At 45.0% G+C, this 14,224-nt stretch overlaps 5 protein-coding genes across 5 annotated transcripts; 2 read left to right on the top strand and 3 right to left on the bottom strand.

Moving 5' to 3' along the window:
* Window positions 1-2,696: 2,696 nt before the first annotated feature.
* On the top strand, window positions 2,697-4,042 carry N7506_004320 (uncharacterized protein; the record flags this gene model as incomplete). The annotated part of the gene is made up of 5 exons (XM_056953614.1): window positions 2,697-2,817; window positions 2,881-3,017; window positions 3,067-3,149; window positions 3,215-3,505; window positions 3,556-4,042. 5 exons carry the CDS (start codon window positions 2,697-2,699, stop codon window positions 4,040-4,042), a joined length of 1,119 nt encoding a protein of 372 aa, XP_056812503.1.
* A 294-nt stretch (window positions 4,043-4,336) lies between these two features.
* Window positions 4,337-4,776, top strand: N7506_004319 (uncharacterized protein; the record flags this gene model as incomplete). Its single annotated transcript, XM_056953613.1, has 2 exons — window positions 4,337-4,576; window positions 4,645-4,776. 2 exons carry the CDS (start codon window positions 4,337-4,339, stop codon window positions 4,774-4,776), a joined length of 372 nt encoding a protein of 123 aa, XP_056812502.1.
* Window positions 4,777-5,614: 838 nt separating this feature from the next.
* Window positions 5,615-6,647, bottom strand: N7506_004318 (SDR family oxidoreductase; the record flags this gene model as incomplete). Its single annotated transcript, XM_056953612.1, has 2 exons — window positions 5,615-5,787; window positions 5,849-6,647. The coding sequence occupies 2 exons, from the start codon at window positions 6,645-6,647 to the stop codon at window positions 5,615-5,617; spliced, it is 972 nt and encodes a 323-aa protein (XP_056812501.1).
* Window positions 6,648-8,309: 1,662 nt separating this feature from the next.
* N7506_004317 (cytochrome P450) lies at window positions 8,310-10,181 on the bottom strand (the record flags this gene model as incomplete). The annotated part of the gene is made up of 6 exons (XM_056953611.1): window positions 8,310-8,737; window positions 8,797-9,399; window positions 9,470-9,538; window positions 9,596-9,695; window positions 9,757-9,876; window positions 9,948-10,181. The coding sequence occupies 6 exons, from the start codon at window positions 10,179-10,181 to the stop codon at window positions 8,310-8,312; spliced, it is 1,554 nt and encodes a 517-aa protein (XP_056812500.1).
* A 2,418-nt stretch (window positions 10,182-12,599) lies between these two features.
* Window positions 12,600-13,980, bottom strand: N7506_004316 (glutamine synthetase/guanido kinase; the record flags this gene model as incomplete). The annotated part of the gene is given in 2 exon segments (XM_056953610.1): window positions 12,600-13,239; window positions 13,250-13,980. The coding sequence occupies 2 exon segments, from the start codon at window positions 13,978-13,980 to the stop codon at window positions 12,600-12,602; spliced, it is 1,371 nt and encodes a 456-aa protein (XP_056812499.1).
* Window positions 13,981-14,224: the final 244 nt, after the last annotated feature.

The raw sequence follows: 14,224 nt of genomic DNA, 5'->3' as shown, positions 1-14,224 counted from the left end.
CCAGGTAAACGCCGCCGCCAATATGACGGTATTTTCCAGTATACTAATATTTAGTAAGATTTTAAGCTCTATATATCTAGCTCCAATATTATATGGCTATTGTTGAGACTACTTTTAGCTCGATTCAACCTTAAAGTTAGAGAATAAGAAATCTAGGTACAGGGTTGATAAGAGAAAATCTTATTATATCAACTTTGAACGATAGAGAGAGGGAGAGAGAGGGAGAGAGAGGGAGAGAGAGGGAGAGAGAGGGAGAGAGAGGGAGAGAGAGGGAGAGAGAGGGAGAGAGAGGGAGAGAGAGAGGGAGAGAGAGGGAGAGAGAGGGAGAGAGAGGGAGAGAGAGGGAAAGAAGAAAAGAGGGAGAGAGAGAGGAACGAAAGGAGTAAACTATCCAGATATATAGGATCATTTTATCAAGTCTTGATAATACAACGTTTGGTGATATCCGGAGTAATTTCAAGGTCAGTTTGTCGATCAGCAGACTTCTCGATATTTATAATCTAAGGCAGTCTAATATTACCTAGATATATGGTGGTATTCTAGGCAACCAAGGAGTGATCATGCGGGAATTGTCAATTAGTACTAGCATTAATACTCCATAGTATGGCGTACTTTGCCCGAACACTTATAAAGAGCACTAGCGTAAAGAGTAGACTCCGTGCATCTAGCTCTGAATTCCGCTACCTTGCACTAGAACTGGCACATGGACTTCGAATGTCAAAAAATACTCACAGATCGCACTGATTGTTCATTTCGGTGGAGTTCGGGCTCAGTTTGAATGTGATGGCTGTGAGGCGCTGATTGCCTTAGCGCCGTGAAAGCGTATGAAATGGTCACTTGCTCTTTGGCAAGAGATGGGCTCAATCGAGGTACATATTCAGCGGCGCAGGAATGTGGCGGGAAGAGGGGTCTCCACTATGATTGTTTCCTGTTCGTGCGTTAATTTGTGTGCTGGTTGTTAGTCTCCCCCGGCGAGCGACTCAATAGCGACTTCTCCGAGGTCCGTACTCCGTACAGTGGAAGGATATGAGACATAATAAGGGTGGGGTGGTGACTACTGGGTCACCCCCGGTGTGAATAGATCTATTGATGCATCAAATACGCTCTCAAATATTGTCGGAAATACTCCGTACGGAGAGCTATTATAGCTCTAAGTAGTGGATACCAGGACCCTACTCCGTATTTTAACCTATTGTAGTCCATTGGGGGCTGGACTGTGGACTCCAATTGAAGCCTAGAATGCACTGACCAGGGTAGTCGATCTGTTATGTAGAACCTCTTACCAAATACGGAGTAAACTTTCTTGGAACATACAGTAGTATGAAGTATTAACTAGAGACTATGACAATACTTTACATATATTCTTAATTACATGATACCTAGCTTATTATGGTTATTGTGAGATCCATGGATATTGTGTGAAAAAATGGCCAAAAAATATTGGTCATCAATATATGTTTTACATATCTGACTACTGTACTCCGTATGGAGTATGAATTGTTACTTCCGGGATAATAGTTGAAAACGCGAGGGGGACCAACAGTAATCAGAGAGTCCGGGGCAAGAAGGACTTCGGGAATACTCCGTAGAACTTGGCACATTTGCTTTGTTAAGATGCCAATAAGCCCCCTTCAAACCCATTTGGGATTAGGCTCTAGGCCCAAAACACCACGCCTTGGGGGGCTGTGGTAGCTTACAGTAGGCTATGGGCTTTGCAGGCTGGTGCGGAACTCGGGTCTACTGTAATCATGACGCCCCGTTCGTGAGATTCAGGTTTCTTCGTCGTTCTCTGAACTCATGTACAATCTTCCTACGTCCACCCGCCGTCGGGATTGTTGTGGTTGAATTTCTGATTTCGCCACCCAGTGGAGGAGCTGAAATCTGCGACAAATCAATTGTACTTTGCGTGCTCTACGGAGTAATGCCTAGAAAATGGTCATTTCGGCAGGAGGATCTAGTGGTATTAGAGTACGGCGTAGAATCGAAAAGATCGCACAAAAAGAAAGGGTTGCCCTCCTCACATTTTCATCTTACTCAAAGCGATTCTCCCCAATCAACCACAGCAAGGGGTGAGCAGATTATTAATTAGATTCCCTACGGAATAACAAATACTCATTTTCAATTGGCAAAGAGGACGGCTGAATCTTCCCAATAATTGATATTTGCTTGTTTTCAGATCACAAAGTTCGCTCACATTGCCACCGACCCGTGCCGAGCCAATACCCGAGCCACTGGTCTCTAAACCGGACATGAATATGTTCCCATGATGTATTTCATGCAGAATGCATGGATTGGTACATGTACATGAGTGTTGTAATATCCAAGCAATCCTGAATTCAATTTCCAATCTGGGAGCTCTCCTATTAAGCAAGATGTAGAGTTTCAGCAAGGTCGTAAATCAGTACATGAAGCGTGCGCTCGTGCGACATAACAGAGCTTGCCACATTCCCAGCGACCGCGATGATTGGCTAATTTCAAGTGTGAGACAAACCTCCCCACTTTCATGCAGCGATTATGCAGTCGATCAGCCAAAATGATGGTTGTGATCAAAGAATTTTCAGCTAGGGTTGCCTCCCTACAGACTAGATCACTCTTAAGTACGGACTATGGTTTTGCACTCTCCCAAGAGTGACCGTCTACGGATTTCTTTCATCTGATTGCCATCTTGTCGATTCACAGGCATCACGGGCTCGAAAATGACCATCGATGACCAGAAGGCACTCCTTGACAGACCTGTTGGGGTTGATGATGAAGAGTCCATGACCAATTCAAAACACATTCGTGTTGGCAAGTTGGCTCTCGCATCGCTTTTACTAGGTGGGCTGCTACTTCGCTTTGATGGCAAATCAATACCCTCATGACTGACATTTCGGAACGCAGCTTGCTTTCTCGCCAACGCGGATGAATCATTTATCCTTACTACAGGCAGTGATGTCGCTGCCGCTCTAGAAGCCCCGGATTATACTTCGTGGCTTATTACTTCTTATAACCTGGGATACACAACTGCACTTCCATTGGTGAGGCCCTTCGATCATCATGTGCTGGCCCTATGGCTGACGGTCGCAGCATGGCCAAGCATGCGATTTAGCTGGACCCAAAAAGGCAATTCTTATCGCATTAGTGCTATATGGATTCGGTTGTATTTTAACGTGAGATCTCCCACCCACGACCTTACGAAACCTAAGAGAAAAGCCTGTTTCTAACCTAATGATAGTGGAATCTCGGGTTCAATCCACCTTGCCCTCGCCGGTCGGGTTATCTCAGGAATCGGCGGTTCAGGGATGGTTGAACTTGTCTCTGTTCTGGTAAACGGTATGTCAATCTGTACTTTGAGCATGGCTTTCTTGAAAGATCGCTTGACTAAGACTCCGAACCAAACTACAGAAATGGGCAGCTTTCATCAAGTTGCAGTGTTGCGCTCTTACGTTACCACGTCTTCCATAATAGGAATCACTTGCGGTGCTCCTTTGGGTGCACTTCTCACTACTTCCCTTGGCTGGCAATGGTAAGGCCTAGACATTGAATGCATTTCATATACCAGCTAACGAACATTAGGGCATTTTTGATACACGCCCCATTTGCGATCCTGTGCATCGCCGTCATTTCACTTTCACTTAAGATTAAGAAGCCACAGTCTAATGTTTCCACTGGGCAAACATATGGCTCAATCGACACGACCAAGGATGCTGGCGCTACTTTGAAGACGAAGTCTTTTGACATTGCAGGGCTCGCCCTTCTCATGACCGCAATTGTATGCTTGCTCGGTCTAATTCAAGTGGTCCCAGCGCAAGATATGGAGAATAAGTCAACCGCCTTGGTTACTCTGGGGATCGCCTTCTTGGCATTGTTTGGCGCGTTCTTCATCAACGAAGTCTATGTGGCCACAAACCCATTAATCCATATGTACCTTCTCAAGCCACACAAACTTGGCTTGATTTATGCTGCGCAGGTGCTCATTGGAGTGACCAACTCTGCTGTAAGGCCCCTTGAATTTTATCAACGCCACTCTCTGAACGGAATTCTCACTCTTGCCTGTTCATAGTCGATACCAATAGTTTCGGACTACTGGGTTAGCACCCGAGGACTCTCTGTCGTTGAGGGCTCCATTTGTTGGGCACCATCTACAGTTGGATTTGCGGTCGGTTCACTACTCACTGCCAGGATGATAAGAAGGTAATGCTCCAGCAGTCTGTTTTCTTACATCTTCCGTGTTGTTCATCACTCACACTCTCATGACAGTTCGGGTAGATATATCCTTTATACGAAGTTTGGCATTGTGCTCGCTTGTTCCAGCTTTTTCCTTATGCTGATCCGATGGGTCTTGCACGAACCAAAAATGTGGGAGATCGCATATTCATTCTTCTCATCAATCGGCCTCGGGATGATTCTTTCTTCTCAATTCACTGCCCTATCCGCTGCCAAACCTGATGAAAATGCGGCCACATCAGTTACGACCTTTTATCTTTGCCAGCAAATTGGCTTCATGGCAGGTGTAACTTCATCAAGATCCTTGGTTAGAAGCGCCATCGAAAATGGTCTGAAAGCTACTCTTGGGGAGAACACAGCAAGCCAGGAGGTGAGTCTATGTTCATGTACCCGTGGACCGTATCGGCGCAATAAACTAACCCTTGAAATAACGTATAGTTGATTGACCAAGTACTGAGTCATCGGCAGTCGCTGAAATATGTGCCCGCTCATCTTCAAAATGCAGTGCGAACGATCATCCAACAGAGCTACTACGTACCCCCAGGTGAGAACCTTGCCCGTAATGTCTAGAGGAATGTGGTCTTTTGCTGACTTATTCCTCTTTTCAGTGGTCTCAATTGGCTCTCTACTCCTGGTTCTTGTCATTAGTTTCAGACAGAGAGAGTTCCAGTCAACTTAAGGAGGTCAACAAAGTATATACTTATAAACAGTCGCTGCTGCCAACGATTTTGGTAAGCTGTCAAGAAAATAATTAATGCTGGCGCATGGAGATAGTATGCTTCAAGTTATCCTAGACTGATGCTTTGGGTTTGTCACAAGAAGTTGATGTTTCATTGAGATATAACGTCATTCCAAGGTTGTTGACCACTTTTTAGTTCACTCTATCTTCTTCTTTCCTGGTGTTTTTGGTAATGAATATGTTCTCCGTGTGAAAATTTATCGAGCAAAGCTTAGGAGCAGTATGTAGCATTGCTTTTATGTATTGTGGGAGACGAGGAGAAAGAAGGAGGAAGAGAGAGAAGCTCCCGATCTACAACTATCTATCAGTATCGACGGGAAACCCGTCAACAGACTTGTACAATTCATAGAAGTGTTGGAGAGACGAGGTGAAAACAAGGGGGGAGAGAGAGAGAGAGAGAGAGAGAGAGAGAGAGAGAGAGAGAGAGAGAGAGAGAGAGAACTTTTCTCTCTCTATCTAGGTCTATCTGCACCTGGGAGGAGCCTGGCAAACAGGACAAACACCGCCAAACAATCAGCGCGGACCCTGCAAACCAGGTAAACACCGCCGCCGACAAAATTACTGCAGAGTTTTCTACATAAAGCAGGGGGGAAAAAGACTCAAAGTGAAGAGTTAGCTATTGTATCTAGACACGCGATCTAACACTTTTTGAAACAATACAAACCTCATCTACACCGCCAGCCGAATCTTGAATTTGTCTTCGGCTACAATTGTATCCTTCTGACTTTCCAGCTCATCAACATCCCACCCTGAGACCAGAAAGCGACCTGAGAGCCAATCCCGCCTCATCTTTGTGAGCCAGACACAAAATCCACCAGGTAGGCTAAGATCGTCGATCAGGACTATTCATAGTGAGTTAGTTAGCAGTGCCATCGATAAGCAGTAAACAGTGGCAATACTTACAGTCCCAAGGAAGTGGAAAGTCGTCATTGACCTTGATACATCCAGGGTGAACAGCAAAGCACAGTACGCCATCTGACTTGAACTCATTGTGGACAAGTTCTGCGAGACGACTTGCTGCAAATTTGCTAGTAATATAAGACGGTGTGCAGGTCGTGGATGAGGTTTCAGTATCAAGAGCGCCAATAGTAGAAAGCATGATAATCGACTGGGGGCCGTCAACTGAAGTTTGAATCAGAGGAAGCAATGCTTTAATAGCCATATAGGAACCATGGTAGTTAGAATTCCAGCTATTAGCGATGTCCTCTTGTGGCTCTTCAAAGAGACGGTAGGGGAAGCGTTGGCTCCCATCGTCATTGCGGATGAGGCGTGGTAGTTGGCTTTGGTTCAATACCGCAACATCAAGTCGACCAAAAGATTCTGTGCAGCGAGAAGCCAATCGAACAAGATCATCCTCTATACACACGTCACAAGTTTCGTACTCCACATGACAGCTTGGGTTGATAGCTTTAACCTGTTCAGCAACATGCTTCAAGCTAGCTTCGGTGCGTGAACTTAAAAGGATTCCGGATGCTCCAGCCTTTGCGTAAGAAAGCGCAATGGAGACACCAATGCCCTTTCTCCCACATCCTAGAATACAAACGACAAAAGGGGTTTCTAGTTCGACAAGTGCGGGGTCGAGTTGGCCTTTCCCAGTAAGAAAGTACCGCTTTGTTACGCGTGCCGCCGGCCCCATGACTTCATCGCGAAAGAAAGGCGGCAGATCAGAGGCGTTGACCCATTCGGCCTGCTTGATGTCCATTCTGTCTGTGAATAAATGGAGTGTATGTAGAAGCCTTGGCTTGCAAAGAGAGAAAAAGTGAAAAAAAAAAATGAAGGCGGGGAGAGAGACGGTTCCTATGGTAGAACTTTGAAGGGGATGGATATAACTTGAATCTGAGTAGATCTAAAAGGTAAAGACTTAAGCAGATTTGTTGTATCTTATAAATCATAGCTTCTGGTCCGCTCATACAGGCAAATACATGGCTTCATCGGCCAAGTAACGATGTGAGAACTAGTATGAGAAATCTCTTGGGCAGTGACGTGTCAAAGTGGATTAATTTTGTCCTAGTTGGCTTGCCCCAAGTTTACGGCAGTCAATAGCTGTAAGTAACTGAAAAATCTTTCTGTTTTTTTCTGGCCATGTCATTACTGTAGTAAAAGTATATTCATTTGTACCAGTCACTATCTTAATTTGAGAGCGTACCACAGAGTTTCAGTTAAATAATACAAATGAATTAAGTGGAAGTAATTGAGCTTTAAGGAAAATAATACGTGGTAATTCCAAAGACTCTACAGTAGAAGAAAAAATCGAAGGGAATCAGCCCCCCGCTCTTAGCCAGGCCTCTAGGAGGCGACTACGAGCTAGGTGCTTCTACATGATGAATCACGTTTGTCGGCAGGTGTTTGCCTTGTTTGCCAGGCTCCCCAGTAGCTAGTCGTAGAGGGCCTCTCTTCCTCCTTCTTCTCTCCTCGTCTCGTACAATACATTGAATCTGACACTATCTGCTGTTCCTCTTCTCGGTATCTTTTTCCAAATAGAAGCCTGGGCCCACAGGCAGCCAGGCCCGCGGCGGCCCGGGGCTTAGCTATTCACCCGTGGACGGGTGCCCATGTGGACCCCTTACGCAGGCTTACAGCGGCCCGGCTCGTTAATTAGTAGTCAGGCATCATTTGGGCCTAAGGTGTCAATTATTGGCAGGCAGAAAATTGAGATACCTGAAATACTATTACTCCGTACAATCCCCTTATTAATTAAAGTACTCGAATTATTCCAAGGTTCCTCCTGACTGTGACTGTGGCCTAGGGTACGGAGTAAAGCGCACCCCCTCTTTTTTCCCAGCCCCCTTTTCTCTTCCCTTCACCCCCTCTTTATCCTTCGGGAAATAGGCGATGTATGAGACGGTAAAGAGTTAGTCTCAAATTTGTAGTACTGGTACCTGAAAATGCCTTATGACTAATTAACGAGCTGGTCCATGGGTCCACGGGTATGTACATCGGCCCTTCTTACAGAGTATGTAGGTAAGGTTCTAAATCCGCTCCCCCCTTCCTTCTCCCCGAACTTAGGCTTAGCTATGAAAGCTGAATTTCTTCACATGTCGCTCATTGAATAGACAAAGGCTACGCTGCATTTCAAGATTTTCTTTTCGATAATTTTCCATGGTTACGGAATGGTCCTAAGGCCGTCACCTGGAATCTGTCATTTTCAAAATTAGTCTCTCGCGATCGCCGCTAAACAAAACCAGGCGATGGCGAGCGATTTCGATGGAAAAGAATCAACGATGTATTCCATAATCCGAGATGCTTCGAGACAACAAGATAGTATTTGATGTGATTTAATCAATTCACAAGCATGCTGCAAGTAACCTTTTCACAAGAATAAATGATCCGAATGCTGCGAAACTTCTGTGAGAGAAACCTTTTATCACCAAGCATCACCAGAAGAAGCATCCCGCCGTCGAAGGGTGATTTCAGTGTCGGAGCTTGGCGATGTCATATAGCCGTAGAGTCCAGAATGTTTCTCATACGGCTCTGTAATTTGAAAATCATACATCATCAGGAAATGGCAAAGAATTATCTTTAATTCGTTTGCAACAAAAAACCTGCCAGGACATGCCATCTTGCCATACCCAAAACCCAAATGATCAGGACTTGTGGAAACAAGCAAGGCAGTGTTGGCTTTTTCTGGGTTCTGTCGCAGCTTGAGAAATCTGTATCCATCAAAGTGCTCGCCATCAGGCCAGACTGAGGAGTCCATCATGTGGGTGGTTGAAATTCCAAGGTATGTCCCCTTGCGCACATGAATATCACCCGGTAATTTCAAGGTCTCATTCGCGATGCGATGCATTGATACTGTGAGAGCAGTTAGCTATTGGCTGGCAATCGAGAGCTGTGAATAAAGGAGTTCTTACCCTTTCCAGTTGGCCGCAATCTTTGACTTTCCTTGATCACACTGTCTAAAAGCTTCAAATTTTGCAGCTCCTGTTTGGTAAAAGTTTTGCCCTCCATAGTAGACTTTATCTCTTCCCTGAGCGCGTTGATTAGTTCTTGATCCTGCGACAGATCTGAAATAACGTGGAAAACCAAGTCGGCAGTTGTATCCATGCCAACAAATGCAAGGCAGATTTGCATGGCAATGGGATCGTACTGACGCCCTTGAGCAACCTCCTCCAGCCAATCTAGTGCACATGAACCTGTTTCTCCGCTCTCTCCTTTTTCTTTTCGAGCAGCTATCGTTGCATGGCGCTCCTTGATAACCGGTTCAAGGTTCCGACGAGCAACATCTACCGTCTCCCGAAGTTTCTTGCATGAAGGCAAAATCCACACAACGATAGGTCGTAGGAACTTCGGCCAAGTATGTAACTCTCTGGCAGCTGTGATCATCTGATATGACCATCTCACGATGTCATCTCGCCAAGCTGGCTCCCTGCAGAAGTCATGACCGAGAAACGCTCGCCCTGTCACCTGGGCGACAATTGCTGCGATGGCCTGTTTCAACTTAAGCGTGTGCCATTCTAATTTGTGATTTTTTAATTTTAGTTTCATCCTTTCAAGCTTGATTGAAGGACGTTACTCAATTCATACCTTGTTCTTCTGTACAAATTGTCTTAAGAGAAGCCACGGTTTCAGATGCCACTGGCTCTGTGAGCGCATCTTCAAAAAGCGAAATTAGCAAAGCTGGCTTTCAATTGAGAAAGATAATCGACTCACCCAGAGAATGCGACATTTTTGTTTTTATCATGTCATTGATGATTCCAGTATGTGCGAGTTCTTTGAAGGGCTCGAAGCCAGGCAAATTTCCATGAAGCTCCTATTAACAGTCAGTGAATATCATCTTCTACCGCTCCAATCTTCTATCAGGGCATGCTTACGTCAAAAATCCACCATCGAAAACTCATTCGAGTATCATTACGAATAATGTTGGCATATTTTGGCCCCAATATCATTCGATACTTGTTATCCGCAAAGAGATAGAATGCTGCGGACTGGGTCTAGTTTGGAGAGTATTCATCAATCAGCACATTTCTGCTATACCTCAGCACATTGAAATCCCATCAAGCACCTTTTTTATGCCTTCCTTGATTAAATTGGTCGCATTTGTATTGAATCGGTGCACCGCTTTTTCGGTTCCAAATTCGTACCATTTCCGTTTGTTGATAACGGGAATATCGGACTGCCTGAAATTGAAGAGTAGGGTTATGGCCAGTATGACCAGACCACCTATACCCAAAGAATAAACATGCTCTGTTGACTCATATGCGTCAGTCATATTGAAGCTTGAATTGACGTTGTTCATTTTGAGACTGTGTCCCTCGGGCTATTTTCCGTGTACTGAGATTGACCACTAGCTCTCTTTTGACCAACAAAGTGCAGCGCTTTATAATGTCCTATGCTGCCACGTCATCGGCCCTATCCACTACATACAATTTTCACTCGCTTCTTGAAACTTTTTTATTAGCCCTTGCACACCCCGCAGCCTATGGCGACAAAAGTTATCTGCCTGGTAATTTCATTTCTTGCTCTTAAATATGATACCTAAAACATTATCGTACTGCATACACCAGCCCTTACCTACGTATATGTGGGATGAGGGGTATATTGTTCTACATGTGCATAGCTACAGCCACATAGCTCTGCTGCCTGTTGTGTACTTCCTGAACCTCATTCGAGCTCGATGTTGTGATTTCTGCAGCAACATGGGCCCTGAAACTAGCACTCGGCCCATATTGGTCAAACCTTGGAGCATTTGCACGCAAACTTAAGCTCGAACCTTGCGATGCCACCTGGTTTGAATCGTCCATGATTGTAAGGTGGAACCATGTGGGTCGTAACCTGACTGAAATAATACGCTAGGTGTCTGCGATCTGTAGATTGAATCTAGCCCAAGGTTGCCCCGTTGCCCCATGTGCTCGGGCCCCAAGGTTCTCATGCAAGTAATTTGGTGACTCTCTATTTGCCGAGATAAGCTGATCGCGACCGTTACTTTGGTATCTACTTTCAATGTTGCAAAGTGCGCTCTGTGGAGATCTTGGAGAAACTTGTATTCAGAGCTTACAGGAAGTTTCATGCGAGCGAATCAAGCGAAATTTGACAACGAGGGTTCGCAATTTAATGAACTTATTATTCCTCCCTGATACAGTAGTATTGCACAATCATACAATAAGATCCCCACGTAGTTAGCAAGCATACGCCCATGGATGAAAATCCGGTGTTCTTGATTGGATATTTTTCTTACTCTTCTCCCCAGGAGATTAACCGTGCATTTTCTACTCCGTTTTCTATTACACTGTCGTGCGGCAATTAAAAAAATCCAGAATACTGTAAACTAGTTGTATGTAATGGTACTGAAACATTTCCGAGGTCCGTACGGTAAGTACATAAATTACTAGTGTATACTATTTCATACCAATTTTAGATTAAGACCATCCACCTACGTGCATATGCATAGTTTAGTAGAGTCCTCCGTACGGAGTACAAGTATACATTCCATGTTTAGTTAGTCAATCCCTTGTACAGTATGTTGCTCGGATGTACTCGTACTGTAAAGCGCCACGTTGCTGTTAATATGAAGATCTACGTATACATACCCAGGGAGATGTTGCACAACACACCATCTGCAGGACTATCACATATTATGTACACGCTTGGACGACCAAAGTATATGAGAGCTAATCGCCTAGGTGACAATCTTTTCTGGAACGGGCGGCAGCGGACCGCCCCGCCAATTGGTCCACCTGCGTGAATTTAATGTTGAAGATCTACTGACGTGGTCAGTGTATTTATGTACACGTAACCAGGTATGAAGTATGGAGTATGGAGTACGGAATACTGTACAAAGACTTGTGCTACATAATAAAATTCCACATACAGAGTATGCACATACTTGACCATCTCGAAAACATACCGCACGCGCTTACATTTTAATAGGCAGGCTATATTATTCGCCAACCAGTTGTGGGGATTCCAAACACCAAAAGGCTATCCTCTGTACTTCAAGTGCGCGTACCTTCAAAATTGAGAAAAACCTCTTTACACCCTGTTCAAGTTTTGGTCACATGACCTGGTCACCTGATCTATATTTCTTTCGGTAGTGTTCAATAACTGGCCCCCGGGGGCTTTTGTGTAGTTGATCATTGGGCCGGCCCCAAACAACGCAAACACCCCTAAAAACGTGAATTTTCTAATCTTCGGATCGGTTACTCCGTACGGAGTACTTCCAAGGTTGTAGTTGACCTATAATTATGACTAAGCACTCGCTGACAGTCGCCCGGGCGTAAACCTCAACTTAGATAATATCTGGTGATTTGATTTAATTGGGACCTCATTAGAATTTAATATTGAATGACACGTTCAGAATGCGAGAAAAGACTCATGTTTGAGTCCATCCAGATCCCTCAGTCAGCTAAATACATTCATTTAGAAAATTATGATTCTGGCTCATGATTATTTAGGTCTGATGGTTTGATATATATCTGCGTCAGAAGATCAACCGTTTACACACATAAGCCTCGAGCAACTTCAAGCTTCAAACCATATTCGGGTCTGATCCTGTTCAGAACTCAAGCACCCCTAAGAATGTTCCATGAAAGTACAAGCAGGGGTGGGAATTTAAGCTATACATGTATGTTTTGATGTATTCAAAAAAAATGAACTTTGAAAACTCAGTTGAGATGAAAATATGTAAGAAACCAGGGCAGGATAATGCCCAGGGTGCTTAGTAATTCTGTAAAAGCGTGATTCGTCTCGCTGTCTCGTCCATTTCATCGACTTGCTTATTCCACTCCCTAACCACATCAAGGTAAGTGGCCGTGTACTTTTCCCCCAAGACCCTTTGCAGATCGTTATCTTGAGCCAGGCACTTCATACTTTGTTGCATATCACGTGGAAGAGGTTTGATGCCAAGCTGGCTGCGCTGCTCTTCTGACAGCTCGGCGGGAGAGACTTGACAGTCTCCTGCGACAAGTGGCAGTGATTTTCTGAGACCATCAAGACCCGCTGCCATGATTGCAGCGAGGGATATGTATGGGTTTGCCATTCCACAATGAATCTTCAATTCAAATCGATTATTGGTGATGCGACGCAAGGCAGTTTCTTTGTTCTGCCATCCCCAACTCACGAATTCTCCCCCGCTCCAAATCCCAGTCGCCAGTCTCCCATAGGAAGCATCTAGGGGGAGACAAAATGCCATGAGGGATGGAAGATGATCGATAATCCCCGCGAAAAAGGGGTCTGAGAATTGTGCCTCGGGGGGGCGATAATGAGTCAACAGAGTTGACGGAAAGATGGACATGGGCTCCCGTGCCACAATTATCAGGAAAAGGTCGAGGATGTAAGGTTGCACGATACCCGTACTCCTCTGCCAACCTGGAGATGATCTCCCGGGCGCGAACAAGAGTATCAACAGCCTTCAAGGGCTGTTGGGGCGCAAGGACAAACTCCCATTGCCCAGGAGCAAGCTCTGAGTGATACTGTTCAAGAGGAACTTGCTCTTCATGAAAGCCTCTGACAATGTTTTCTATCATCGGCAACAATGAACGCATTTCAAATGTCATCGCAGAGCATTTGTGGTTTACGAAAGGCTCGGCACCTTCATTATCCTCCCTTCGAAAGAAGACGACCTCGATTTCATATCCAATCAGGAGATAAAATCCGTGGAGGTGGGACAGTATGTCTGACAGGTTGGACAACTTTGATCGAATACATTCGGGTCGCGGAGTTTGATCTTGGTTCACCATGTTTGCAAGGATGCGAACTCGCGAGCTTTCATTGGAATTCATGGAAGCAGTGGATATATCGGGTGCCAGATACATCTCGCCGGTGGATGCCGCACCAGGCGCAATATCATCATTGCGAAGGGCATGGAGATATGCTGATGAAAGGCTGATATTTCGATTCTTCTGCATCATACTAGTAAAGTATGCAGCGGGTATCATCCTCATTCGAGTGGTACCCTCAAATAGCATGAACTGCAGCCATACAAACTCGATTTCCGGGTGATTGGCAAGAATTGTTTTCCATTGCGCAGTATTCAATTTGGATGAATCGGAATCATCTTGCGCATGAAAGCTCAAGTCAAACCTCTCAACTTCACCCATGACGGTGAGCCAGCGAACAGTTTGTCTCCGAAGATTGGGCTAGGAAAGATAATTGAGCAATTGAGTTATTCTTGATGATGGAACAGAGTGTTTAAAGATTGCGCGAGAAATAACCGAAGGACCAAGCTCGCCGCAGAGGCAAGAAGGTTGGTTAAGGCTGGAAAATGGGCAACAGATAGGGTGCCTGTCTGCTATCCGCTTGCCCCATAATAAGCTTCCAGCTCCTGGGCACTCAAGGTTACAA

Source organism: Penicillium brevicompactum (genome assembly GCF_028827555.1).
Source record: "Penicillium brevicompactum strain IBT 35665 chromosome Unknown utg000003l_segment0_segment0, whole genome shotgun sequence".
In the NCBI taxonomy this organism is placed as follows: domain Eukaryota; kingdom Fungi; phylum Ascomycota; class Eurotiomycetes; order Eurotiales; family Aspergillaceae; genus Penicillium; species Penicillium brevicompactum.
The sequence above is the reverse complement of the archived record's forward strand: the minus strand, read 5'-3'. Positions and strand labels throughout refer to the sequence as shown.